Source organism: Hypanus sabinus, chromosome 3 (assembly GCF_030144855.1).
Source record: "Hypanus sabinus isolate sHypSab1 chromosome 3, sHypSab1.hap1, whole genome shotgun sequence".
In the NCBI taxonomy this organism is placed as follows: domain Eukaryota; kingdom Metazoa; phylum Chordata; class Chondrichthyes; order Myliobatiformes; family Dasyatidae; genus Hypanus; species Hypanus sabinus.
In genome coordinates this window covers 188,206,084-188,229,124 of record NC_082708.1, presented here as the reverse complement: position 1 = coordinate 188,229,124, position 23,041 = coordinate 188,206,084, and the positions used below count along the sequence as shown (strand labels likewise).

General features: G+C 46.8%; 1 protein-coding gene across 6 annotated transcripts in view; it reads left to right on the top strand.

Annotated features, from left to right (window-relative positions):
• Window positions 1–23,041, top strand: part of dysf (dysferlin, limb girdle muscular dystrophy 2B (autosomal recessive)) — a 400,698-nt gene that overhangs the window by 318,114 nt on the left and 59,543 nt on the right. For all 6 annotated transcript variants that reach the window (XM_059965797.1, XM_059965801.1, XM_059965798.1 and 3 more), the window contains 4 exons: window positions 1,588–1,743; window positions 14,946–15,037; window positions 18,350–18,520; window positions 21,818–21,960. In XM_059965797.1, the coding sequence (XP_059821780.1) occupies window positions 1,588–1,743; window positions 14,946–15,037; window positions 18,350–18,520; window positions 21,818–21,960 (562 nt within the window). The remainder of the gene's footprint in view (window positions 1–1,587; window positions 1,744–14,945; window positions 15,038–18,349; window positions 18,521–21,817; window positions 21,961–23,041) is intronic.

Sequence of the window (23,041 nt, the reverse complement as noted above, 5' to 3'; positions counted from 1 at the left end):
GTGGGGAGGAGGCATTTGAAAGGTGGATTTAGTTATGGTGTGATATGTGTTACCAGCATGGTGAGAAGAGTTACTGGGAGAGTGGGGAAGGGGACAGTCATTTGGAAAGTGGATGCTATTACAGGAGATGTGATTGTTCGTACTGGGTGGGTAGGGAGGCTGGGAAGGTAAGGGTAGCTACAGATGACAAGAATTACCAGTAGGGTGGGGTTTGTTACTGGGAGAATGGGTGAGTTATTAGGAGGGTGGTGTTTGTTCCTGGATGGGTGAGGGTTGCTACAGGACAGTGAATGGACTATTGGCTAGTTCACAACGAGTTTTGGGAGGGCAAAGGTCCAAAAGCCTGAAATTCCACACCACCAGCTTCAATAACAGCTATTTCCTTCCAATCATTCACTTGTCGAACCAACCAGCACAGCCCTAATCACTGCCTCAGTACAGCAACACAATGAACACCTTGGCCAGTTTGACCTATAATGGATGTCTTTTTGTTCAAATTGTGTTAATTTTTGTAAAAAAAAGTATAATATGGTTCCTTAAGATTGTCATAGCAGGGAGATGGAGGTAAAGTGGGGACACAATCCCACTGCCTGCTAATGCTCTCAACGGCCTGCATGTCAAATGACCTCTGACAACCAAGTCCAGCTCCTGGCCTTCATGTGTGGTTTAGCTGCTAAGCCTTGTAAAGCTACTTCTACTGACAGAGGGGACAAATGTGTGCCTTAAAACCAGTCACCTTGGGCAGATCAAGCTCAGCAGCTGTGGCTGGCAGTTCATCAAGGAGAGGGAAAATCCAGATCTCAAACCTCAGCTGCCTTCTGGCTACACCCACTCACGGGGAAGGCTTCCGGAGTAAACTCTGGAGCTGCAGCCCCTAAGTCAGCCCGACATTGAGTTCAAGGTTGAATGACGACTCCTGTGATGCTGCTGGTACTGAACTGTATTGGTCTCCGCAGTTCCTTTGGATTGATCGGCTGCATGGAGACAGGAGCCTGCTGCATGGGCGACGGCGTGCTCTCCGTATCGTACTGTCCTGTCTTGCGTATCATGTAGACAGCTAGGGTGCAATATCCATGGTCTACCCTGACCAACAAATAATAATGTATAATTTATGATTATGTTTTTCTCGTGAATGCAGCTTACCTGATGCTCTGTACAAGTAAGATTTCCTTTGCACTTGTACAGATGAAAATAAACTTAACCTGGATTTAGTCAGCTCCACTTTCCTATCAGATTCCTCCTTCATCAGCCCTTGACTTTTCCACCTATCACCTTCCTGCTTCTGACTTCATTCCCCCACCACCCGTCTTCCCTGGTCTCGTCAATCATCTGTCAGCTTGTACTCCTCCACCTCCACTTCCACAAGGGCTCCTTTGTTCTTACTTTCCAGTCCTGATGAAGGGCCCCAGCCCGAAATGTCGACGGTTTATTCCCCTCCATTGATGCTGCCCAACTTGCCACGTTCCTCCACTGTGTTGTGTGTGTTACTTTGACCCAGCTGAACAACCCAGACCCCTCATGGAGGGGGTTAATGGCTGCCTTCCTAACTGCTTGTTGTCAATTTCACCCCCCACCCAACCCCACCAGGGAAGTTTCAAGATCTACGCTCTACCAGATGATCCTTCGCTTCCGTCTCCACCCCGCCAGTTCCACCAGCTACCAGTCAGCGGGCTCCAAGAGTGCCTGGTCAGGGTCTACGTGGTCCGAGCACTGGGGCTGCAACCCAAGGATTCCAACGGCAAGGTCAGTGTGCTGCTAAAGTTCTGCAGTCTTTTCTCTACTTCTGGATCAGAATCAGGCTTATTATCACCAACGTACACTCAGTGACCACTTTATTAGTTACACCTGTACTCCTGCTGGTTAATGCAAATATCTAGTCAGCCAATTGTGTGGCAGCAGCTCAATGCATTAAAGCATCCAGCATGGTCAAAAGGTTCATTTGTTGTTCCGACCAAACATCAGAATGGGAAAGGAGTGTGATCTAAGTGACTTTGACCACGGAATGATTGTTGGTGTTAGGTTTGAATATCTTCGAAAATGCTGATCTCCTGGGATTTTCATTCACAAAAGTCTTTAGGGTTTACAGAGAATGGTGCGAGAAACAAAAACACATCCAGTGAGCAGAAGTCCTGTGGGTGAAAATGCCTTGTTAATGAGGGAGGTCAGAGGAGAACGGCCAGACTGGTTTAAGCTGACAGGAAGGTGACAGTAACTCAAATGACCACACATTACAACAGTGGTGTGCAGAAGAGCATCTCTGAACGCTCAACACATTGAACCTTGAAGTGGATGGGCTACAGCAGCAGAAGACCACGAACACGCACTCAGTAGCCACTTTATTGGGTGCAGGAGGTACGTAATAAAGTTACTGCTGAGTGTAAGTGGACCAACTGACTTCCTGGTCTGCTCCAAGGCAGACAGCAGACTGGATTGACGTCTGACCCCATTAGTCTTGACGTGTGCTGGATCCCACAACGGTGGCTGCACATCCAGAACCAAACCAGAGGTTGCAAAGTACACTGCGGGACGTCCCAAGGTCGTAAAAGTCTCCATATGAATGCAAGTCTTTGTTTCCAAGTTTTTTTTAGACCCTGCTAGTGTTTTCCACTCTCCTGGGAGTGGGAAGTTGGCTTCAAAACACAATGTGTATAAATATCTACTGAGTCCATGATTGCTGGCTGGCCTTCTGATTTCCTTTATTTATATTATTTTTTTCCTTTCGTTGCCTCGTTATCTGCGTCTGGGAATTTCTTCTCGGCTCTTACGCACTGAGTAATTTTCCCTGTTTACAAGAACATCTGAATTAGGAGCAGGAGCTGGCTACATAACCACTTCAGCCTGTTCTGCCATTCAATAAGACCCTGGCTGATTCTCAATCCACCGCCCACACTCCCATCCTATCCCCCACACTCCCGTCCTATCCCCCACACTCCCGTCCTATCCCCACATTCCTGTCCTAACCCCCACACTCCCATCCTATCTCCACACTTCCATCCTATCCCCCACATTCCTGCCCCATCCCCCATATCCTTATCCTATCCTCCACATTCCCGTTCTATCCCCCACATTCCTGTGTACATCCGTCAATCTTAGAGGAAAGTGTATGACAGAGAGAAAGGGAGAGAGGGAGAGAGAGAGAAAAACCTGCTGTCAGTGGGGAAGCTGTTGTTGAAACTTCAGGTGTGGGTCTTCAGACTCCTGTATCTCCTGCCTGATGGCAGCATTGAAAGCACATACCACGAGGCTCAGTGACAACTTCAGTTCCCCAGTTATCAGACTATTGAATGGTCTCTGGTAGATATCCCTCCCATAGAGACTGAATCAATCAATCTCTCTCTCTCTCTCTCTCTCTCTCTCTCTCCCCCCTCCCCTCCCCTCCCTCTCCCTCTCTCCCTCCCCCTCTCCCTCTCCCTCTCCCGTCTCTCTCCCCTTCTCTCCCATTCCCCTCTGTCACCCTCTCCCCCTCTCTCCCTCTCCCTCTTTCCTTTCTTCACCTACCATCCCCTCCAAAACTTACCAGCAGCTCTACTTTCTCAGGAGGCTAAAGCAATTTGACATGTCCCTTTTAACTTCCACCAATGTTTACTGATGCACCATAGAAAGCCTCCCATCCAGACGCATCACGGCTGGGTCTGGCATCTGGCCTGCCTGCAACCACCAGGAAACTGCAGAGAGTTGTGGACACAGCTCAGCACAGGACAGAAACCTTAGACTCTGTCTATACTTCTCACTGTCTTGGCAAAGGAGCAAACATAATGAAAGACCCCATGTACTCCGGACTTTCTCTCTTCTTCCCCTCCTCAGCCAAAAGATACAAAAGCACCTATCACCAGGCTCATAGACAGCTTCTGTTCCACAGTTATCAAACTATTGAATGGTCCCCTGAAAAGATAAGATGGACTTGACCGCACCTTTCTCGTTAAGGCTTTGGACTTATTGGTTGGCCTGCACTGCACTTTCTCTATAACTGTAACACTCTATTCTGCTTTCTATTATTGCTTTGCAGTTTCCTCCCACAGTGCAAAGACATACAAGTTTGTAGGTGGTGCAGGTTTGTTCAGCCCAAAGGACCTGTTAACCTTGAAGAACCTCTAAAAGAAACAACACACACAAAATGGCGGAGGAACTCAGCAGCTTGGATTTCCAGCATCTACAGATTTTCTCTGGTTTGTGAGGATCTCAGCAGGTCAGGCAGCATCTATGGAAATGAATAAACTGCTGATATTTCAGGCTGAGACCCTTCATCAGGACTGGAAAGGAAAGAAGCAAGAGTTGGAAGGTGGGGGAGGAGAAGACATATGAGATGGAAGGTGATAGTTGAAGCTACGTGGGTGGGAGAGGAGCGATGAAATCAGAAGCTGGGAGATGATAGGTGGAAAAGTTACAGGGCTGAAGAAGAATGAATCTGATAGGAGAGGAGAGTGGACCATCAGAGAAAGGGGCACCAGAGGAGTTCATACGCTGTTGAGGAGAAGAGAAGAGATAAGAGGGGAGCCAGAGTGGGATATGGAAGAAGAGAGAATGGAGAGAGGGGAGAATTACCACAAGTTAGAGAGATCGATGTTCATGCCATCATGTTGGAGGCTTCCCTGATGGGGAATGAGGTGTTGCTCGTCCAGCCTGAGAGTGGCCTCATTGTGGGAGTAGAGGAGGCCGTGGACCGAGATGTCAGAATGGGAATGGGGATTGGAGTTAAAATGGTTGGCCACCGGGAAATCCCGGAAACATCGACAAAAATCTTCTCAGCACTCTTGTGACAAGAACCTCACACTGTACATCAGCAAGAACAGGGGAACAGATTTTGAATTTCAGGAAGGAGAATTTGGGAGAGTATACTGTGGGGTCAGAAAGTGGAAAGGGTGAGCAGATTCAAATCCCTATGGGCCATTTAAGAAGGAAATCAACACATTTCACATCATTTCTGTAGGTGATAATGTCTGATTGTTATTGCCTGATCATAGGGATTGGTCTGGTAAGACTGGTAGCAAGAGAAATGTAAATTAGTGATTTAGTTTATTTTAAGACCATAAGACATAGGAGCAGAATTAGGCCATTTGGTCCATTGAGTCTGCTCTGCCATTCAATCAAAGTTCAAAGTTCGAGGTAGGAGCCTGCTGTATAAGTTACAATATTAGATTCATTCACAAGTAGAACACACTGGAACACAATGGAATCAATAAAAGTACACACGGAATGGGACAGATAAACACCCGATGTGTAAAAAGATAACAATATGCACAAATACAAAATAGAAAAGAAACAATAAATATCAAGAACATGAAATGAAGATTTTTTGCAAGTGAGCCCGTAGCTATGATGAAATGGTGGAGCAGACCTAATGGGCCAAATGTCTCAATCCTGCTCCCAGATCTGATGGTGTACAGTCTTATGGGCATGTACACATTTCGATAATAGACTTGCTTTGACTTTGGAAACCATACGTTAGGGTTGGTGAGCTGTTGGCTTGCCACACTGCTGTCAGAAGCATGGCAAAGCTTGCAGGCTGCCCCCAAAACGACGCATTTCACCACATGTTCTGATGTTTCGATCTACGTGTGACAAATGAAACTAATCTTTATTGCATTCTAAAAGGATGATTCATCAACCCCTTTCCTTTCCAGTTTAGTTCTGGCTTCACCTGCCGATATACTGAATCCAATTCACCAGATCTGCCAATCAAAACTGGCTGTCCTCCAACAGAGCATTTTTACTCCGCACTGCTCCGTGTTCTTCTCCACAGTTAATCTAAAGCTTATGACAACCATAGTCACTCTTCCCAAAATGTTCCCCAACTGACCTCTGCTCCAGTTTATCCTGCACACATTCCCAGAGACACATCCCGATCTATCAACATCTTCCTCTTCCCAGAGCTGGCTGCCTCTCCTGCCCTTTTTGGCCCTTGACACTGCTACTGGCCCAGTATATCTTTATAATCTATGCAGGGATATGCAAGTTTTTTTCCTTTTCGGACTAGTTAGACACAGAAAACATTCAATGCACGTTCACCAGTAGGCCGAGTACCTAAGGCCAGATTTAGTTCCGAGCCCAGACTGCAATGACACCATATTGTGTTTTTAACCATAACCCTGTGTGATACAGGAGATTCTGCAGATGCTGGAAATCCAGAGGAACGCATACAAAATGTTGGATGGACTCAGCAGGTCAGGCAGCAACTATAGAAAGGAGGTCCTGATCACAATGTCATCTGCAAATTCCCCTCCAGAGATGCTGTCTGACCTGCTGAGTTCCTCCAGCATTTTGCATTTAATATTGATCTCCTTATTATCTTTCCTTCTCTCTCTATTCTCGCTCTCTCTCGCTCTCCCTTGCTCTCTCTTGCGCTCACCCTTGCTCTCTCTCTCTTGCTCTGTCTCTCTCTCTCTTGTTAATTCATGAGGAGGGCACGACAGCAGAGCAGTTAGACCTATGCCTCACTCACAGCTGCAGCGATCAATTCCTGTAAGGAGCATGTATGTTCTCCCCGTCACTGCGTGAGTTTCCTCGGGATGCCCCATTTTCCTCCCACAGATGTACGGGTTAGTAGGTTAGGAAGGTGTGGGCATGCTATGTGGGCGCCAGAAACATGGTGACTCTTGTGGCTTGCGGTCAGCACATCCTCAGACACATTTCACTGTATGGTTTGACGTACCTGTGACAAATTAAACTAACCTTTAATCTTTAAGATCAGAATTAGTTCTGAGTGCCGACTGTAATGGTTATAATTGCCCTATGATGTGCTTGTAACTCTAAATATGCATTTAATATTGATCTGCTTAACATCACTATATTTCCTCTGTCCCTCTCTCTCCCTCTCTGTCTCACCCTCCCTCTCCATTGCTCTCTCTCCCTCTCTCCCTCCCTCTCTTCTTCCCTCTCTCTCTGTCCCTCCCTCTCCCTCTTTCTCTCCCACTCTCTCACTCTGCCACCCTCTCTCCCACCCTCTCTCTCTCCCACCCTCTCTCTCCATCCTTTCTCTCCTGCCCTCTCTCTCCCCTCCCACCCCTCTTTCCCTCTCTCTCTCCTTTCACCTCTCCCTCTTCCACCCTCTCTCTCTCCCACCCTTCCCCCACCCTCCCTCTCCACCTCTCCCCCTCAGCCCCTCCCTCCTTCTCTCCCACTCTCTCCCTCTCTGCCACTCTCTCTCAACTGCCCGAATCCATGAAGTCAAGTTTATTGTCATTTAACTATATACACATATACCATCAAATGAAATGTTTCTCTGAACCAGTGTGTGAAGCACAGCAGTACACATAACACACAATAACTTGGGAAAGGAAGAATTAAATCTACAGATGAATTATGCATAAATTTAAGAAGTGAAGTTCATAAATTAAATACTGTAGAGCACAGAACAGAATAACCAATGGTACTCAAATGCGATGCAGCAGGGAGTTCAGAAGCCTAATGGCCTGGGGGAGGAAGCTGTTTCCCATCCTGACCATCCTTCTCATCATGTATCAGAGTCTCCTGCCTGATGTCAGAAAGTCCAAGAGGATGCTGGATGGATGGATGGGATCTTTGATAATACTAAGGGCTCCTGATAAATGTTCCGACAGATGGGAGGGAGACTCCAAAGATCCTCTCGGCCCTCGAATATTTAGGACGCATTCCTTCCGTTACTACAGGTGATAGTAAAAACATAAAATTTTGGAAGCAGCAGATAAAACAGAGGCAGGAAAGTTGTTCCCCACTGGTGAGTGAGATTAGAATTAGGGGACATTGCCTCGAGATTTGGACAAATAGATTTAGAACAGAGATTCAACATTTTAAGAACGACTTCTTACCCCTCTGCCATGGAGTCTTGACCTCACAATCTACCTTGTTATAATCTTGCACTGCATTTTCTCTGTAGCTGTTACACTTTATTCTACACCCTGTTATTGTTTTACCTTGTTCTGCTGTAATGCACCATGTAATGATCTGATCTGTATGAACAGTACAGGGCAAACTTTTCTCTGTGTCTCAGCACATGGGACAATAATAAACCAATTCCAATTCAAATATCAAAGGATAACCTCTGTAAATACACAAGTGATTCTAAATTTAGAGGTAGGGAAATTATTAGAGAAAATTGTCAAGGTCACAGTTAATCTATACCTTCATTCTTCCAAATTCCAGCGAGTACAGGCCCAGAGCCATCAAATGCTCCTCATGTATGAACCCTTTTCACTCCCAGAAGTCATTTAGTCATGAAAGGTTTTCCCAGCGTAAGGGAACAAAAAAACTGACGAGTTTAGGTGAAGGTGAGAGGCGAAAGATTGCAAAGGGACTGATAGGAGGGGCTGTCTCCAACTCAGCATAGAACTGCCACACTGCATCTTTCTTTTCAGTTTGTCACACTATTCTCTATAAACTCTAGAGACTAGAGTTCAATCCCAGGATCTCAACAGTCTCTGAGATACTCAAACCACCTTTTCTGGCACCAACAATCATTCCAGGGTCAAAGTCAATCAAATCACTTGGCCACTTGGTGTAGGACAGAAGGAATGGAGGCAAGTGGGGTCTAAAGGTTCTCTCTACTTCACAAATTGTACAGGCTTTTTGACCTAATGTGTCTCCATCTAAGCTCTTTAGAACCAGAGGAGGAGTTTCTTTAGCCTGAGGGGGGCTACGGTAGTGTAGCGGTCAGTGTGGCCATATTCGTCGTGGCTATCCCTCGAGGTCGAGGATGATGGTCTTCGTGCCATTGATCAAGAAGTGGCCCACAGAGCGAAGACACCTGTGCGTGTATTTGTTTAATGCATACTTGATTTTGCACTCCAAGAAGCACACAATACTTTACAAATCAACCAACTGATTCCAATGGCATGGAAACCACAATGATTGGAGCTAATGAATTTGTTGCAGCCTTCATCCGCCTTCACAGCCATTGAGTTCGAAGTAACTTCATCCGCCTGTTCCACCGTTGAGGTCTTGGTTGGATTGTTCTTTGTTAGGGACCTCACCCTTGACCTTACCCCATGGGTGACCCTACCAGGAGCATAGCCATGTTACAGTTCGGGCATCAGAGTTCAGAGTCCAATTCTGGCATCCTCTGAAAGAAAATTTGTGCGTTCTTTCTGTAAGCACGTGGATTTCCTATGGTTGCGTTGGTTTCCTCCCACAGTCCAAAGGCATATTGGTTAGTAAGTTAATTAGTTAAACTACAGGGTCTGATAGCATACCTGGTCAAGGGCTGAGGGATTGTGCTGCCCAGTTAATAGACATCTGAACAGACATCTGAACTGCCTCTCTGGAACAGTCTGCTGTCCCCTTAGGTTTCAAGGTGGTCACCATCATTCCGGTGCCCAAGAGGGCGACACTAACATGCCTTAGTGACTACTACTTAGTGACTACCGTCCAGTGGCACTAACCTCAACAATAATGAAGTGCTTTGAGTGACTGGTTATGGATCACATTAAATCCCATCTTCCTGCTGCATTGGACCCGTTCTAGTTTATTTATCACTCAAATCATTCCACTGATGACACCATCACCCCTGACCGCCACTCTGTCCAGTCCCACCTGGAAAACGGCACCTCATACGCCAGGATACTGTTCATCGACTTCAGCTCAGCGTTTAATACAATCATCCCTTAGAAGCTGGTGAATTAACTGTCCTTATTGGGTCTCAACGTCTCTTGCTGTGGGTAAAGTGTCCTCATTGGGACTCAAACCTCCCTCTCTAATGGGATCTTGGACTTCTTGACAGAAAGTTGTTCCGTGTTGGCAGCAACATCTCTAGCTTCACCTTGCTAAACACCAGAACCCCACCCCCCAGGTCTGGGGGCTCAGCCCACTGCAGTTGCATGACTGATGCAAGTCCAGTTCAAACCGAATCGACAAGCTCGTAGATGGCACAACGGTGGCTGGCCTCATCAACAATGACAACAAGGTGTCATACAGAGAGAAAGCAGAGTGTAAGCACCACAACCTGGGTCTGAACGTGGACAAGACCAAAGAGACGGTTGTGGAAGGTGAAGGTGTAGGCCTACCACTTTAGAAAGGTGCTGGTTGACCACTCCTCTGTGGAGAGAGTCAGGAGCATCAAATTTCTGGGAATGTACATAAGGAACAATCCATGTACCTATCCAAATTTAGCTTAAATGTTGAAATCAAGCTCGCAGCTACCAGTTCTGCTGGCAGCTCATTCCACACTGGCACCACCTTCTGAGTAAAAAGATCCCCCTCAGATACCCCCATTTCACCTTTCACCCATAGCCCATGATTTCTAGTTCTAGAAACCTCAGTGGGAAAGGCCTGCTTATAAACCTTGATCAAATCTCTTCTCAATCTTCTACGTTCCAGTCTATTCAATCTTTCCTTTTAACTCAGGTTGTTCAGTCCTGGCAACATTGTTGTAAATTTTCTCTGCACTCTTTCAACCGTATTTACATCTTTCCTGTAGGTAGGTGACCAAAACTGCACATGATACTCCAAATTAGGCCTCACCCATGTCTTATACAACAGCAACATAACATCCCATCCCCTGTACTCAGTACATTGTTTTATGAAAGCTATTGTGCCAAAAGCTTTCTTTATGACCCTATCTACCTGTGACACCACTTTCAATGAATTATGAACCTGTATTCCCAGATCCCTTTGTTCTACCACACCCCTCAGTGCCCTCCCATTCACTGTGTAAGGCCCACCCTGTCTGGTCCTACCGAAGTGCAAAACCTCTCCCTTGTCTGCTTGAAATTCCATCGTTCATGTTCCCACCTGGTCCAGTTCCTGCGGGTAGCTTTCCTCACTGTCCACTCCACCCCCAATCTTTCTGTTATCCACAAATTTGCTGATCCAGTTAACTACATTATTATCCAGATTGTCGATTGTCGATGTCGACAACAATGGACCCAGCACCGATCCCTGTGGCACACCACTAGTCACAGACCTTCATTCAGAGGGGCAACCATCCCCTACCACTCTCAGGCTTCTCCCACAAAGCCAATGTCTAATCCAACTTACTACCTCATCTTGAACGCCAAGCAACTGAATCTGCTTGACCCATGCGGGACCTTGTCAGCCTTGCTAAAGTCCATGAGGAGAACACCCATGTCTCGAGGAGGTAACCTCCTCAAAAAGATTGATTAGATACATCCCACCACGCACAAAAACATGCTGACTATCCCACACCGGTCCATGTCTGTCCAAATACTCATATGTCCGGTCCCTTAGAATACCTTCCAATAACTTTCCCACTACTGATGTCAGGCTCACCGGCCATTAATTTGTTGGTTTATTTTTAGTGCCTTTCCTAAACAGCAAAGCAACATAAACTCGGGTACCTTACCTGTCACGAAGGATGCTTTAAATAGCTCTGCAATTTCTGCACTTGCCTCCCGCAGCGTCTGAGGAAACATCTTAGGGATTTATCCAACCTAGATTAATAGAACACTACAGCACAGGAACAGGCCCTTCGGCCTGATTAGTTCATGCCAAACTATTAATCTGCCCAGTCCCTTTGACCTACACCTGCACCACGGCCATTCACGTACCTATCCAAATTTCTCTTAAACATTGAAATCAAGCTGGCATGCACCACTTCTGCTGGCAGCTCGTTTCACACTCTCAGGCCCTCTGAGTGAAGAAGTTCCCCCTCAGGTACCCCTTAAACATTTCACCTTTCACCTTCAACCCATGACCTCTAGTTGTAGTCTCACCCAACCTCAGTGGAAAAAGCCTGCTTACATATACCCTATCTCTACCCCTCATAATTCTGTAGACTTCTATCAAATCTCCCATCGTTCTCCTATGCCCTAGGGAATAGTCTTAACCTGTTCAACCTTTCCCTGATAACAGATCCTCAAGTCCTGGCAACATCCTTGTAAATTTTTTCTGTACTCTTTGAATCTTATTGACATCTTTCCTGTAGGTAGGTGGCAAAAACTACACACAGGAGAAAATGGAGAACTATCGCCCTGTTAGCCCAACGTCAGTCGTGGGGAAGATGCTTGAGTCCATTATTAAGGATGAAATAGTGGCAAATCTAGATGGCAGAAATAGGATTAGGCCGAGCCAGCATGGATTTACCAAGGGCAAATCATGCTTGACTAATCTGTTGGAGTTTTTTGAGGGTGTAACAAGGATGTTAGACGAGGGTAAGCCAGTGGATGTTGTATACCTAGATTTTCAGAAGGCATTCGATAAGGTGCCACGTAGGAGATTGGTGAGTAAAATCAGAGCTCATGGCATTGGGGGCAGGGTTTCAACATGGATAGAAAACTGGTTGGCAGATAGAAAGCAAAGGGTAGCAGTGAATGGGTGTTTCTCGGACTGGCTGGAGGTGACTAGTGGGGTACCACAGGGCTCTGTATTGGGACCACAGCTCTTTACGATTTATGTCAATGATTTAGATGAGGGCATTGAAAACTATATCAGCAAGTTTGCTGACGATACTAAACTGGGTGGCAGTGTGACATGCGAAGAGGACGTTAGGAGAATACAGGGAGACTTGGATAGGCTGGGTGAGTGGGCAGATACTTGGCAGATGTCATTCAATGTGAATAAATGTGAAGTTATCCACTTTGGAAGCAGGAACAAGAGGGCAGAGTATTGTCTGAACGGTGTAGAGTTAGGTAAGGGAGAAATGCAAAGAGACCTAGGAGTCCTAGTTCACCAGTCAATGAAGGTGAATGAGCAAGTGCAACAGGCAGTGAAGAGGGCAAATGGAATGTTGGCCTTTGTTACAAGGGGAATTGAATACAAGAGCAAGGATGTCCTTTTACATTTGTACAGGGCCCTGGTGAGACCACACCTGGAATATTGTGTACAGTTTTGGTCTCCAGGTTTAAGGAAGGACATTCTGGCAATTGAGGAAGTGCAGCGTAGATTCACTAGGTTGATTCCTGGGATGGCAGGGCTGTCTTACGCAGAGAGATTGGAGAGATTGGGCTTGTACACGCTGGAATTGAGGAGATTGAGAGGGGATCTGATTGAAACGTTTAAGATAATTAAAGGATTTGATAGGATTGAGGCAGGAAATATGTTCCAGATGTTGGGAGAGACCAGTACCAGAGGGCATGGATTGAGAATAAGAGGTCAGTTATTTAAAACAGAGTTGAGGAAGAGCTTCTTCTCCCAGAGAGTTGTGCAGGTGTGGAATGCACTACCTCGGAAGATGGTGGAGGCCAATTCTCTGGATGCTTTCAAGAAGGAGCTAGATAGATATCTGATGGATAGGGGAATCAAGGGATATGGGGACAAGGCAGGGACTGGGTATTGATAGTGAATAATCAGCCATGATCTCAGAATGGCGGTGCAGACTCGAGGGGCCGAATGGTCTACTTCTGCACCTATTGTCTATTGTCTATTGTCTATTGAAACTCACGGCAACCGGTATGTGATAGTGAGCACTTAAAGCCAAACGTGTCAGTGACTGCTCAGTGTCAGGTGCAGTAACCACTCGGTGGTGACATTAGTCTCACATCCTGAGGGAAGAAGCTGTTACCCAGTCTGACAGACCTAGTCCTGATGCTCCTCTACCTCCTTCCTGACAGTAGTGGGCCAAAGAGATTGACGGTAGGGATCCTCAACAATGATTTGGGCCCTTTGTCTGAAACGCTGCCAGTAAATGTCACAAATGGGGGAAGGGAGAACCAGGTGACTCTGGCAAAATACTGCACGTCTAATTCACTGGTTTATTGTTGAGACTGACAGCACAGAAGCTGTGTGGCCTTGGTTGTAGCAAGGGCCAGGCCTCATACCACGGGCTTGTCTGTTGCAGCAGTACAGGAGGGACTTGTGTGGCTGCATGATTAAGGCCAACTTATCTGTGCTATAAGTGCTTTGTGCTGTGTATGACTGTTGGTACAGGGTTGTGCATCTTGTCTCGGAGTAACTCTGTTTCGCTTGGCTGTATTCATAGGTATTCACATATGGATGAATGACAATTAAATTTGAACTTCAGCTTGATCCTCTTGGCAGTTCTTACTAGCATCTTGCAAGTTCCATACCACACAACGATGAACTGGGTTCATATAGTCACGAAGGGCATAGATAGGGTGGACAGTGACAATCTTTCCCCCAGGGTAGAGGTGTCTAAAACTAGATGACATAGGTGTAAGTTGAGGGACACCAGGGGCAACCTTTCCACACAGTGGGTGGTGGGGCGGCATGGTAGTGTAATGGTTAGCACAGCACTTGACGGTACCAGCCACCTGGGTTCAGTTCCCGCTGCTGCCTGTAAAGAGTTGTACGTTCTCCTCGTGACCACGTGGGTTTCTACCTACAGTCCGGAGAGGTGCCATTTGGTAGGTTAATTGGTCATTGTAAATTGTCAATAAATAAATAGATCTGAATGAGTAGCTGGAGCAAGCAGTAAAGGCAGGTCCAGTTACAACATGCTAAAGACAGGTGTGTGAATAGGAAAGCTTTAGAGGGATATGGTTCTGTAAGTATGTCAGAGCCAGGGTGGTGGTGGGTGCACTGGGGATAAACTTCCATAACCTTTTAAATGCTCCCTGTCAGGTAGCAAATGCATGTCAGGTAGCATCTAATGAGGGGAACTGAAGGTGTTGGAAAATGTCCAGTAACATCATAAAGGATCCCATCCACTCTGCGCTTGAACAGTTTGTCCTACTCCCATAAGGGACGAGGCTATGTAGCATCCACACCAGGACCACCAGACTCAAAAACAGTTACTTTCTCCAAGCAGTGAGGCTGATCAACACCGCCACCCACTAACCTCCCCCTCCACACCCCCAACCAACACTACATCATTTCCTGTCAGAGTCACCTGATGTACAGACACTCCTGTGCCCAGCATCACTTTATGGACACACAATCAATCTATGAATATAAGCTATTTTATGTTTTTATATTTATTATACTTTTTAATTATTGTGTTTTCCATCTTATTGTATTTTTTGTGCTGCATCGGATCCTGAGTAACAATTATTTTGTTCTCCTTTACACTTGCATACTGGAATTGACATGAAACAAATGTGAATCTTTCTGTCTTTCAGTGTGATCCGTATGTGAAAGTTTCTTTGGGAAAGAAGTCCATTAACGACCAGGATAATTACATCCCATGCACTCTCAACCCGGAATTTGGCAGGTGAGGTGTGGAGATCCCTTGACAACAGAAGTAAACGAGGATGTAGGACCAGGAACGTGGCCTGAGTTCATACCAGGCTACCAGAAATAAAACATATGGGCCTAGACACTGAACCACAGGGGGGTGTTGAACCACAATGACATGGAAACCTTCTCCCAGCTCACCCACCTCCCCATTAATCACCTAGAGCAAGATAACAAAGATTTCAGAGTGGTACGTTTAGCATATCGCTTCACAGTGCCAATAACCCTGGTTGAATTGTCTATAAGGATTTTATACTTTCTCCCCACGACCATGTGGGTTTCCACCAGGCTCTTGAGCCAGAGAGGGTAACTTCAGATACCCCAACACTGAGCTGATTCCACAACTCTCTCTTCTAAGGACTCTACAACTTATGAACTTGATATTTGTTGCTTGCTTATTTATTTATTATTATTATTTCTTTTTGTATTTGAACTGTTTTTTGTCTTTTGCACGCTGGTTGTTCTTCATTTTGTGTAGATTTTCATTGATTCTGAGGTGTTTCTTTCTATTTACTGTGGATGCCCACAAGAAAATGAATCATAAATATACTTTGATAATAAATTTGCTTTTGAACTTTGAACCCCTGGTTCCTCTGCCATTCCAGAAAACGTATGGATTAGTTGGTTAATTGTTCACAGGGCTGTAGTTGGGCAGTGTTGGACCATAACAGCGGTGTGTTAACTGGGCTGCCCTGGTAAGAAAGTATGAAACAAACTGAATTCACATCCTTCTGGCCCAGTGGGAGCCTGACACGTGGACCTGTTTTGTAAGGGGGTTCATGCCCAACCAGGGAGAAGATCAACTAGGATCATCGAGATGGTGGAGCGGATTCAACCCAAGCTGTGAGTTCACCAGGCCAGCAAAAAGACCCTCTGTTGGTTGGGGTTGACGATGGATGCTGCATCCTAGCTGTCTATGTTGTTAAAGGAAGTCCGTATGCAAGCCGGTGCAGTATGATATGGACAGCAAGCTGTTCCCCTGCAGCATGCTCCCCCTCACTACACGGTTGATTAATCCAAAGGAACGGCAGAGACTGGCACCCACAACATCGCAGGAGTTGTTAGTCAACGTTGAGCTCAATGCCTTAGGGACTCCAGCACCAAATGTTTCCTCAGGGTTTACTCCCAAAGACTTCCCCATGAGCTGCAAGGCAGCAGAGGTTTGAGATAAGAATTTTCTTTCTCCTAGATGAGCTACCAACCACAGCTGACAAGCCCCATCTGCCCGAAGTGACTGGTTTTAAGGCACCAGTAACCCCCCTTTGCCCCTTCTCCTCTCTGTAGAAACAGTTCCATTAAACTTAGTAGCTAAGCCACATGTGAAGGCCAGGTGCTGGACTTGGTATCAAAAGCTATTTGTGAAGCAGACCTTTGGGAGCATTAAATAGGTAGGTAGTGGGAGTTTATCCCCACTGCCCCCCACCCACACACCCTGGGTATGACAACTGTAAGGAATTGCTAGGCCAAGAACAGCCTGCAGAACCAAGAGTTGTGTGCTCGTGACTCCTGTCCCCTGGGCCCTGTATCTGGCAGTGGCCCTTATTTGAATTTTAAGAGTGTTTAAGATTCAGTGAGTGAGGTGCCTCCCACACGTGGGATGTACCCTTGGCAAGGTGTTCCCTATCCTTTGGCTGCTCCATACACTGTCCACCTCTTGCCAACTTAAACAATCACACACTCGCAAGCTGGCTCACACCACTGACCCGAGAGTCTCGGCTTTGAAAACCCTCAAACCAATGAGGCAGCAACAGGCTTATATAATTATTAGCAAGGTTTCAAGGATATATTTATTTTATCTGCACGATTCATTTGTTAAACAAAAAGCAGAATTTCATTTTGAAATGTTATTCCCAACAAGGTGGGGCAATTATTACTGTATTGTTCCATTCATGGATGCCAGTGTCAAAACGTAATCTCCCAGGGCAGGGACAGCTGGGGTCAGACACAGAGTGAAGCTTCCTCCCCATTGTCCCATCACGCACTCCCAGGATCAGACACAGAGTGAATCTCCCTCCACACCGTCCCATCACACACTCCCAGGATCAGACACAGAGTGAATCTCCCTCCACACTGTCCCATCACACACTCCCAGGGTCAGACACAGAGTGAAGCTCCCTCTACACTGTCCCATCACACACTCCCAGGGTCAGACACAGAGTGAAGCTCCCTCCACACCGTCCCATCACACACTCCCGGGGTCAGACACAGAGTGAAGCTCCCTCCACACAGTCCCATCACACACTCCCAGGGTCAGACACAGAGTGAAGCTCCCTCTACACTGTCCCATCACACACTCCCAGGATCAGACACAGAGTGAATCTCCCTCCACACTGTCCCATCACACACTCCCGGGGTCAGACACAGAGTGAATCTCCCTCCACACTGTCCCATCACACACTCCTGGAGTCAGACACAGAGTGAAGCTTCCTCCCCACTGTCCCATCACTCACTCCCAGGATCAGACACAGAGTGAATCTCCCTCTACACTGTCCCATCGCAAACTCCTGGAGTCAGACACAGAGTGAAGCTCTCTCCACACCGTCCCATCACACACTCCCGGAGTCAGACACAGAGTGAAGCTTCCTCCCCACTGTCCCATCACGCACTCCCAGGATCAGACACAGAGTGAATCTCCCTCCACACCGTCCCATCACACACTCCCAGGATCAGACACAGAGTGAATCTCCCTCTACACTGTCCCATCACACACTCCCGGAGTCAGACACAGAGTGAAGCTCCCTCCACACTGTCCCATCGCAAACTCCCGGAGTCAGACACAGAGTGAAGCTCCCTCCACACAGTCCCATCACACACTCCCGGAGTCAGACACAGAGTGAAGCTCCCTCTACACTGTCCCATCACACACTCCCGGGGTCAGACACAGAGTGAAGCTCCCCCCACACTGTCCCATCACACACACCCGGAGTCAGACACAGAGTGAAGCTCCCTCCACACTGTCCCATCACACACTCCCGGAGTCAGACAGAGTGAAGCTCCCTCTACACTGTCCCATCACACACTCCCAGGGTCAGACACAGAGTGAAACTCCCTCTACACTGTCCCATCACACACTCCCAGGGTCAGACACAGAGTGAAGCTCCCTCCACACTGTCCCATCACACACACCCAGGGTCAGACACAGAGTGAAGCTCCCTCTACACTGTCCCTTCACACTCCCAGGACATAGTTAAGATACACAGTGAATCTCCTTCCACACTGCCCCAGGGTTATGCTGTTTGATGATGATTCTGGCTCTCCTTGTGTCTAACATCCCTGTTATGTTTTCCAGGGTGTATGAGCTAACAGGGATCCTGCCCATTGAGAAGGATCTGAAGGTCACCTTGTACGACTATGACCTCCTGTCAAAGGATGAGAAGATTGGGGAGACTGTCATCGACTTGGAGAATCGCCTCCTGTCGCAATATGGTGCCTGCTGTGGCCTGCCCCAGACTTACTCCATGTGCGTTGCCTCTTGCTGTCCATGAGTTCTTCTCTCCAAGTTCCACAACTTTCCCATCCGCTCCTAGAATCCGTTCTCCATTCCCACAGCTATCCCATTTCCCCAAGAATCCTTTCTTCCCACAGCTTTCCTATCCTCTGCTAGAATCCGTTCTCCGTTCCCACAGCTATCCCATTTCCCCAAGAATCCTTTCTTCCCACAGCTTTCCTATCCTCTGCTAGAATCCGTTCTCCGTTCCCACAGCTATCCCATTTCCCCAAGAATCCTTTCTTCCCACAGCTTTCCTATCCTCTGCTAGAATCCGTTCTCCGTTCCCACAGCTATCCCATTTCCCCAAGAATCCTTTCTTCCCACAGCTTTCCTATCCTCTGCTAGAATCCGTTCTCCGTTCCCACAGCTATCCCATTTCCCCAAGAATCCTTTCTTTCCACAGCTTTCCCATCATCACCGAAAATCCTTTCTTCCAATAGATTTCCCACCCTCTCCTAAAATCCTTTCTCTCCCATTGCTACAGTTTTCATCTTGGAGCGAAGGGAAATGAGAGATGACTTGATAGAGGTCTACAAGATGATAAGAGGCTTTTTCCCAGGGTGGAAATTGTTAATAGGAAGGGACTTAATTTTAAGGTGATTGGACAAAAGCATGGGGAGGATATCAGAGATAGTCTTTTTAAACAGTGGGTGATTGGAATACAACACTAGGGCTGGTGCTAAAGGTAGAAGTATAAAGGACATTTAGGGGCTCTTAGGCACATATATGATAGAAAAATGGTGGTCTATACGTGGGAGGGAAGGGTTAGATTGATCTTAGGGTAGCTTGAGATAGATGTTTTATTGATCCTGAAGGAAATTACAGTGTCACAGTAGCATTACAAGTGCACAGATATACAACTATTAGAAGAGAAGTAAAAAAGAGTAAAAAATAAGTTACCTCAACAGTCTAATAGGAACCAGGGTCATCACTTCTCTTACTCCAGCTTGAATCATAGAGCCTAATGGCTGAGGGTAAGAATGACCTGATATAGCACTCTTTGGAGCAGTGCAGTTGTCTTAGACTATCAGTAAAAGTGCTTCTCTTACCAAGGAGGCACACAAAGGGTGAGAAACATTGTCCAGAATTGCCAGCATTTTCCATTGGGTCCTTTGTTCTATCACAACCTCTAGTGTGTCTAGTTTGACTCCTGTAACAGAGGCAGCCTTTCTAATCAGTTTATTGAGCCTGTTGGCATCACCCGTGTTGATGCCATTGCCCCAGCACACCACCGCACAGAAGATTGTACTGGCAAAAACAGTCTGGTAGAACATATGAAGGAAAGGCTTGTATACTCCAAAAAGCCTCAGTCTCCTTAGGAAGTTGAGTGACTCTGGCCCTCCTTGTACACAGCCTCTGTGGTGGTGCTGCAGTCAAATCTGTCATCCAGGTGCCCCCCCAGGTACTTGTAGGTCCTCACCACATCCACATCCACGTCCACGTCCTCACCATTGACAGTAACGGGGAGCAGTGCAGGCTCAGTCTTCCTAAAGTCCATCACCATCTCCTTTGTTTTATTGGTGTTGGGCTGCAAATGATTCACCTTTCACCATTTGACAAAGTCCTCCACCAGGGCCCTGTGTTCATCCTCCCGTCCTCCCTTTATACACCCAACTATTGCTGAGTCATCAGAGAATTCCTGCAGATGACATGACTCAGTGTTGTATCTAAAGTCCGAAATATACAGCATAAACAGGAAGGGAGCCTATGAGGCCCCAGTGTTGCTCATAACTAAGTCTGACACTCAGCCCTGAAGCAGCACAAACTGTGGTCTGCCAGTCAGGTAATCCATTGTCCAGGATCGAATGGAAGTGCCAGCCTGCACTGAATGCAACTTTTCCTCAGCAGTGAGGGCTGTGTGGTATTGAAGGCGCGAGCAATCAAAGAACATGATCCTCTCGGTTCCGCCCTGCTTATCCAACGGGAGTGGGCTCTGTTCAGCAGGTAGATGACAGCATCGTCAACTCCAATGTGCTCCTGGTGGGCAAACTGGAGGGGATTGAGGGCTGATCTGACCAGGGGTTGGAGATGAGCTAAGACGAGCCTCCCTAGGGTCTTATGTAGTGTGAGGTCAGGTCCACTGGATGGTAGTCATTGAAGACATTTAGTTGGCCCTCCTTAGGTACTGAGACCACACAGCATTGTGGGCCGAAGGGCCTGTACTATGCTGTGATATCTTGGGTTCTAGCCATGTTCGTGTCCACATACCTTTTACAATTTGAGGGCTGATCAGAGGGGCAACATTGGAGATGCGTTTTTTTAACCAGTGAGTGGTGGCTCAATGGAAAGCCCTGCCGGGGTGGTGGAGTAGGCAGCTCTATTACAAACTGTCACGAGTCCCGTGGGCCTCTGTATCTTGTCATGAAGCATTAGGCTTCTCGGTTTCTTGAGCACTTGTAATTGCTGTCTCAAGGAGAGTTGTTAAACCCTTCTGCTTTATGTTTAATCTTGTCAATTGTGACTCACCCAGGTCTTCTGCATTCTGTGATTACTTAAAACAGACTCCCGAAATGCACTCATCGTGGGTTATCGTGTAGACAATGGTTTGTCTCATGGTGTCGTTTGGTCTTGCCGCCAGTGCTGTGTTGGAATTCCAATGTACTATGTAAAACCCCTGGTTTCCATCCCTATGTGAGAGTCTGTCAGTCCTCCGCACCTGGGTTCAGTCACTACCAGCGCTTGCCACGGCAAGGGACTCTTAGATAGGCAAATGGAGGGCTATGGAGGAAGGAAGGGCTAGATTCATCTTGAGTAGATTTAAAGGTCGGCACAACATTGTGGGCTGAAGGGTCTGTACACGCTGTTCAGTGCTTGATGTTCTGGGGTGCCGGAGGCTGAAGAGAGACCTGTCATAGTTTTTTTATTATTATGAGAGGTACAGGTAGGGTTGACAACCAGACTCTTTTCACCAGAGTTCTCAAACACCAAGAGGCATGATTTTAAGGTTAGGAAGAGGGGAGCTTATAGGCGATTTGAGGGGCAAGTTTTTTTATGCAGAGAGTGGGAGGTACCTGAAATGGCTTACCAGGGCTAGTCATGGAATCAGCCAGTTTGGTGGAGTTTAAGAGGCTTTTAGACAGACGGTGGCACAGCATTGTGGGTCGAAGGGCCTGTGCTATACATAAAGAATGGAGGGATAGGGATGATATTCAGGAAGAGGACATTGATCAGCCCAACAACGTGCAGTGAATGGTCTGCCCCATGCTGTACTGTTCTGTGTTCTACATTTAACTGGACTTCATCCCAATTTATCTGCTTTTCCTTCAGATCTGGACCCAACCGATGGCGAGACCAGCTCACACCGACACAGTGCCTGCACATCTACGCACAGAGACATGGTGACAGACTCCCTGTGTACAGGGATGACAAGATCTTGTTCAGAGGGCAGGAGTTTCATCTCTCGGAGTTCGGTGTGTATAAGTACTCTTATTGCTGTTCAATCTCTGACTCTGGGCATTTTGCGATATAAGACCATAAGACATAGGAGCAGAATTACAAACATAGAAACACAGAAAATAGGTGCAGGAAAAGGTCATTCAGCCCTTCGAGCCTGCACCACTATTCAGTATGATCATGGCTGATCATCCAGCTCAGAACCCTGTACCTGCTTTCTCTCCATACCCCCTAATCCCTTTAGCCACAAGGGCCATATCTAACTCCCTCTTAAATATAGCCAATGAACTGGCCTCAACTGTTTCCTGTGGCTGAGAATTCCACAGATTCACCACTCTCTGTGTGAAGAAGTTTCTCCTCATCTCGGTCCTAAAAGGCTTCCCCTTTATCCTTAAGCTGTGACCCCTCGTTTTGGACTTCCCCAACATCAGAAACAATCTTCCTGCATCTAGCCTGTCCAATCCCTTTAGAATTTCATACGTTTCAATAAGATCCCCCCTCAATCTTTTAAATTCCAACGAGTGTAAGCCCAGTTGATCCAGTCTTTCTTCATATGGAAGTCCTGCCATCCCAGGAGTCAATCTGGTGAACCTTCTCTGTACTCCCTCTATGGCAAGAATGTCTTTCCTCAGATCAGGGGACCAAAACTGCACACAATACTCTAGGTGTAGTCTCACCAAGGCCTTGTACAACTGCAGTAGAACCTCCCTGCTCCTGTCCTCAAATCCTTTTGCTATGAATGCCAACATACCATTTGCCTTTTTCTCTGCCTGCTGTACTTGTACGCCCACCTTCAATGACTGGTGTACAATGACACCCAGGTCTCGTTGCATTTCCCCTTTTCCTAATCGGCCACCGTTAAGATAATAATCTGTTTTCCTGTTCTTGCAACCAAGGTGGATAACCTCACATTTATCCACATTAAATTGCATCTGCCATTAATTTGCCCACTCACCTAACCTATCCAAGTCACCCTGCATCCTCTTAGCATCCTCCACACAGCTAACACCGCCGCCCAGCTTCGTGTCATCCGCAACTTGCAGATGCTGCATTTAATTCCCTCATCTAAATCATTAATATATATTGTAAACAACTGGG